Source organism: Dermacentor variabilis, chromosome 3, assembly GCF_050947875.1.
Source record: "Dermacentor variabilis isolate Ectoservices chromosome 3, ASM5094787v1, whole genome shotgun sequence".
Classification (NCBI taxonomy): Eukaryota; Metazoa; Arthropoda; class Arachnida; order Ixodida; family Ixodidae; genus Dermacentor; species Dermacentor variabilis.
The window spans coordinates 61,365,695-61,372,076 of NC_134570.1; the positions used below are offsets into that span (position 1 = coordinate 61,365,695).

The 6,382-nt window shown below is 42.9% G+C and overlaps 1 protein-coding gene across 2 annotated transcripts in view; it reads left to right on the forward strand.

Annotated features, from left to right (window-relative positions):
* The window catches only part of Pgd (phosphogluconate dehydrogenase), a 70,279-nt gene extending 64,876 nt beyond the window's left edge, over positions 1–5,403 (forward strand). For both annotated transcript variants that reach the window (XM_075685345.1, XM_075685342.1), the window contains exons 9-12: positions 588–715; positions 1,325–1,458; positions 3,578–3,800; positions 5,133–5,403. In XM_075685345.1, coding sequence (XP_075541460.1) covers positions 588–715; positions 1,325–1,458; positions 3,578–3,800; positions 5,133–5,252 — 605 coding nt within the window. In that variant the 3' untranslated portion in view covers positions 5,253–5,403. The remainder of the gene's footprint in view (positions 1–587; positions 716–1,324; positions 1,459–3,577; positions 3,801–5,132) is intronic.
* The last annotated feature ends 979 nt before the right edge of the window (positions 5,404–6,382 follow it).

Sequence of the window (6,382 nt, forward strand, 5' to 3'; positions counted from 1 at the left end):
TCTATGCCGAATTTGCCGGCAGTCTTTTTACACAAAATCAATGGACAAGGCATGGCGCACCTCTGCATTGAAACAGCAGTAGTCCCTTTTCTTCTATGTTACATAGCTTTCAATATCCAAGCCACAAATTTTCACAATTCATGCGGTTTGAAAGAGAAACTGCAGAAGCGTGAAAGCAGAAAGCAGCTGCGACATCCTTCAGGAAGTATGGCTGGTGCACCTAGTATCTGAGCATGCATGAAGAAATCGAGCGGATGCAGCAGCCGAGCAAGCTGGAGTGAGTGGCATCCTGGATGTGATGTCACTTGCAAGAGGGCATTACTCTAACTTCTTGCCACAGATAGCATTTCACTGCTGAGCTTGAGGCCACAGGTTAGATCCTGGTCGCAGCGGTTGCATTTCGATAGTGGCGAAATGCAAAAAACGCTTCTGTACTTAGATTCAGGTGCACGTAGAGAACCCTAGATGGTCAAAATTAATATAGAGTCCCTGACTATGGCATTACTCACAATCAAATCATGGATTTGGCACGTGAAACCTCAGATTTTAACGTTTCAATAATGTATATTTTTTGTTGGTATTCACAGGAGAGGCAGTATTTGCACGTTGCCTGTCTTCACTCAAGGACCAGAGGGTTGAGGCGAGCAAGATTTTGTCTGGCCCAACTGGAAAGCTGACTGGTGACCCCACGGAGTTTGTCGAACACATTAGGAAGGTGAGAATAATCCACTTTTTCATCCTAAGACCGATCCCAGTTTTGTCATGTAGCAGATATGGTACAGATTTGCTGTACCAGAAAGTTGCAGATGGGTTGTGCCAATTTTTGCTGCATATCTAAACTATGTCTACTCCCTGGGGAAAAAAACAACCTTCTGGCTCTTTTGGGCTTATTCTAGCAGCGTGCATTTTTTATAACTAAAGAAAGCATAGAATGTTTAAAGGTTACTTCAACTTATTTATTACACAAATCTTTAATGCGTAGGGTTCTTGTTGAAGCGAGCTTTTATCTTGTGCCTGCTGCAGTGGTACAGTGGCTGTGGTGTTCTGTTGGTGGGATTGAGGTTACCAGTTCAGTTCCCTGCTGTGGTGGCTGCACTCTATTATCAGTAGAATGCAAAATTTCTCCTTATGGCAAGCTTTAAGTGCCCATTGAGAACCACAGGTGGTCACAATAATTCGGAGTCCTCCACTTTGGCACATCTCGTGGCCCCCTGTGTAGCTTCGGGGCATCAAGTGCAATCAGCGGACCAGTAAATAAATAAAAAAAAAAAGGTCAATTGATATATGGTGAGTCAATCAAATCTTTCATCTTGTGCTCTTTCAGGCACTGTATGCTTCCAAGATCGTGTCCTATGCCCAAGGCTTTATGCTTCTGCGAAGTGCAGCCCAGGAATACAAGTGGAACCTTAACTACGGTGCCATTGCTCTGATGTGGCGTGGTGGCTGCATCATCCGAAGGTGAGCGTAACTGATGTACTAATGCTATTAAGATGGTCAATGTCAAGCACATGGCACAGCTTTTTGTTTGTGATGCTTCGATTGTACTAACCCGACGCTTTCTTTGCTAACCCTCCTAAACTTTGCTGATCGTGGCTGCTTCTGTCTCATCAAATAGCCCAGCACAAAACATAGTAAGCGCATAGTTTTTTTATTAAAGTGAAGCTTTGTTTTCCTTGCTTCCCATGGTTTCTTGCTGAGCAGATTGGACGGATCCTGGAGACAGCATAATGGTAAAGTGAGCTGATCCCGGATATAGTGTCGTCAAAATAGCAGAACAGCATAATTGGTAGATACGTACATGGGTCATGTTTCTTCTTTTTTATTATGCTGTCAAAGTGCAGTTGTACATTGCAGAGGGTAGGGACAAAGGCAAGAGGTAAGGCAGTACATGAGCTGGACCATAGGTACAATATTAACCTACAAATAAGCAAAAACATTCCGCGAAAAGCTCCAAGGCAGACATGTAAAAAGTAATGATTAACAAAAGAAAAAAAAATTTTTCCAGAAGTGTTGGATAAATAGTGTAATACAATACATGGCAAAATACAGCAAGCATAAGCAAAACATGGCAAGCATGGCATACATATAACAGACGTATAAAACATATATTATAGCAGAAATAAAGAGAATAAACACAAAATACAAGGCATAACTAAAAAAAATAGCATAAGAACTGTTGGGTACTCTGACAGAACATACTGTCAATCAGAACAGTAATTGTATAAAAAAAGCTTTGAAAGGTTGTTTGAAAGTCATTGGTGCCAGTTATGCTTGTCAATGATGCGGGTAAGTTCGTCTAACTTTCGCTTGTTTGGAGAAGAAAAGCGGACGGTGTAGCAGTGCACAATGCTTACCTTTTGGCGATGGTTAATGCGAGATGAAATGCGAGATATGTATGTGGCAGTTGCACACAGAGCGTAAATATGAGTTGTGATTGTAGATTTCATGGAAAAGGCATAGGTGAGATAGTTTTCTGCAGGCTGATAACAGTAGGTGTAGGAGAGCTTTCATGTTAGTAACACTGGTAGCTCTTTGATAGTCGTTTAGGATGGGGGCGCACACTTCTGATTATCAAACTTTCCCCAAGGTGGCACGGATGGGTACTTTAGTAGTCTACCCTCAACATAATGAAAACGTCACGATTTATTTGATGTAACGGAATAAATCTAAGTCTTGCCCATATCAGCATGTAACGAATATATACTTATAACAAATGATATAATGAAAGTATTTTCATGTCAGATGAAACTTTAATGTAACCAGGTTCAACTGCACTAATCGCTTTGACTTCTAGATGTTCTTAATCATAAATGCTATTAATTGTACTTTGTAAACTTTCCTTTGAGGTATGGACATTGTGACAAGGAAATTATTCTGTTCACTGGGACTAAGCAGCTGTGCTGTAGTGGTTAGAATGGTCAGCTTGAATATGCATGATTTATTCAACCCAGGTATGATTTCTAAGATATATTCTCTTGCTATGCCCAAACAGAAACATAATGAACAACCATAATTGGCCCATTTTGTAAAACAGTTGCTGCTTGTAGTAAAACTGCAACAAATCAGTGTTTAAGATAACCTTTGTGACCTCCGGTTACATTTTTTCATTAAGGTGTGTGTGCGTGCGCGTGCGCCTGCTGTGATTGCTTAGTGGCTATAGTGTTGGGCTGCTAAGCATGAGCTCGCGGGATCGAATCCCGGCCACGGCAACCGCATTTCGATGGGGGCAAAATGCAAAAACACCTGTGTACTTAATTTAGGCACACATTAAAGAACCCCAGATGGTCCAACTTTCCAGAGTACCCCACTACACCGTTCCTCATAATCAGGTCTTGGTTCTGGCACGTAAAACCCCATAATTTAATTTTTTAATGTGTTTGTTTGAAAACACCTTCACATTTCCTTTGTTATAACTCCGCTTTACTTGTGCCGAAAGCTAGCGATCCAAGTCCTCTTGTCACTTGCACTGTCACTTTTGTCTGTCACTTTTCTCAGTTTTGTTGTTGGGTGAAGAAAGAAAGGACGTCAACCTTAGGTTAAACAATTCCTTATTTGCATTGTTCTCATTCTCCCTCAGTGCCTTCTTGGGCAACATCAAGGCAGCCTTCGACAAGAACCCCTCACTGAGCTGTCTGCTGCTCGACAGTTTCTTTGTGGATGCCATCCGCGACTGCCAGACTTCCTGGCGCCACGTGGTGGCCACTGCTGCACAGCTAGGCATCCCCACGCCAGCATTCAGCACTGCACTGGCCTTCTACGACGGATTCCGTTCGGACACTCTGCCAGCCAACCTTATTCAGGTGTGCCTCGGTAGCATGATAGCCAATATTCAAAGCTCCGTGAACAATCTTTTTCAAAGTAGAAAGCGGAACTTGTAAAGTTTAGAGTAAGAGTAATTGTCTTAAGCTGCATGTGTTAGGCAGTTGTGTGTATCCCCTTGGACATTATGACATTGGAACATCCGTAGTGACTTCAAGAGGCTGTACATATTTGGATGTCCCGCAAAAATGTGCTTAGTGAGACTAAATGTTTGAAGGGAATGAGAAATGATGCCAGATTGGAATATGCCATATTATATATAAACTGACGGTTTAAACACTCAAGGAAGCCTTAACTGGCGATGAAGCCTACTTGCAGTGTGTGCTTAAGAGTTGAACAGTCATGCACGGCTGTGTGCACCAAGATTAGAACAGGATAAGTTCAAGACCATTCTGATTATAAATGTTTAGATTTATTTTTCGTCTTTCATTTTTCTTGCACCCAATGTTCTGACAGCAGTTGGCAAACAAAAGCCTGCTTAGCCTTACACGGTTGCATCTTTTTTAGAAACTTGCTTTTCTTGGACAATACCCTTCATGATAATTTACCTCGGCAGGTATTGTCCGGATTTCAGTGCATGTCAAGGAGCCTCGAGTGGTTCAAATTAATGGAATCTTACATTCTATAAATTTGATAAACCTTCTGCCTGCATTAAATACCATAGAACGTCGTTGATATGGATTTCCTAAACTTCCTGCATGTGTTAAATACCATCAAGATTTATGCTTTCAGATAAAAGTAATGCGAGATAAAGATCTATTCAGGAATGTGCATAATCCAAGTGGGTTATCATTATCGTTCCTAGCTGTAAGCAGATCAGTCTTGCCAAAATTTACACCCACTATGGTAATGCAGTGGCTAAAGTGTTGCACAGCAGAGGTCGACATTGCAGGTTCAGCCCAGGCCGAAGTGGTCACATTTTGAAGGGGTTTAAGTACAAAAATGCTCGTGCACTTACATTTCGGAGCCTGTTAAGAAAACCCCGGATGTTCAAAATTAATCCGGATTCTCCCCACCTAGGCTGGCTTCACAATCAGATCTTGGTTCTGGCACGAAAGGCCCCAGAGTTCTATTTTTGCAAAATTCCCCAGAAAATTGAAAGCTGGGGTATGTTTTACGAGAATGGCGCGAGGTTGCAAAGGAAACCCAATATGCCTTCAGAAATAAGGGTTCGCGGTTGAAGAAAGCTTTGGCAGTTCCTCACTGTAATTGTTCCTACCGGGAAAACGTAAAAACCCTGAGAACACGGATGAGGTGTGCTAGTAAGTACGCACAGCCTTGCATTACAGCCCATGTGTTCGCACTTCTCGCAGGCCCAGCGGGACTATTTCGGGGCCCACACGTACGAGCGGCTCTCCGAGCCCGGCAAGTTCGTCCACACCAACTGGACCGGCCATGGTGGCAACGTCTCCTCATCGTCCTACAACGCGTGATCTCTGCTGCCCCGGCGAATCTTGCCTCTCTGCCCTCCCCCTCCACACACGTGGTTCCTCTCCTCCTCACCCAGAAGGCTTGTCACTTTTTGACGCCAGTTTTGAAATATAGTAGTTTTATTTTGCGGTTAAAATAAAGATTTTTTTAAAATACAAGTCGCGTGTGGCCTATAGATCTGCATATGTATGCAACGTCCCTCCCCTGTCTTGAAGCTGTTTTTATTCGAGACCTCCGCCTCGGCGCTTTATTTCACTGCCCTTCGATTTTCTTAAATTTCAAAGGTGTAACTTTGGTCAAAAGTGAGGGTAAAAGAAGCGAGAATTGTTGATTGAGTCTTGGGCTTATCTTTCTCAGTAAATGTCCGAAATTCGCAACATCGTGCCGACATAAATGGCATCACGAAGTTTAGACCTGAAATAAAGTTAGCTTTCATTTTCTCTCAAAGGTCGATCTCCTGCTGCCAAACAATGAGTATAATCGTTACAGGAGTACTCGCGTGACATTTTCAAATTGTGACCATTGTGTGTTCATTGAAGGTCCAAGCCGTCTATGAACGTTACAAAAGATGCTATCAAGTGCCAGTGTATCCTGAATACTTTATTTTTTATGAACAACGCCATCATACCTAGCCATATTGTTATGCAGTGTCGGCAAGCTTTGCTCTGCGTCAGGACTTCCCAGTGTCAATGACCCCAGTTTCGGCATTGCGTTACGACCCTGGAATCGAACATAAAATATGTTTTCAGACCTCTATGCTTGCTAACTGTGATCCTCTAACGTATGGGAAGCGTATGCTGGTAGTGTCGGTGCTCCTCTAAGAAATAACTTGCCAGTTTAAACTGGCAAGCACCTGAAATTACACATGCAGTCACAGGGCTACACGCTTGGCAGAAGCTCAGCTTTGCAAAATAATGCTGAGAATTGATCCAAAGAAGAGGTTTCCTTAGTGAAATTGAATATTTGTGGCACTCGTTTCCTGTTATGGGGCATTCGTGGTGGAATTCGAATTAAATGCACCTTCCGCGGCAGAGTCAAGGGCCCCATTGGGAATGAGCTCACCTGTGCACACAAAGGTCCACCAGATGCTTGTTGCTTTTTGTCTAAGCAGTTGTCATAGCTGGGACTGTCC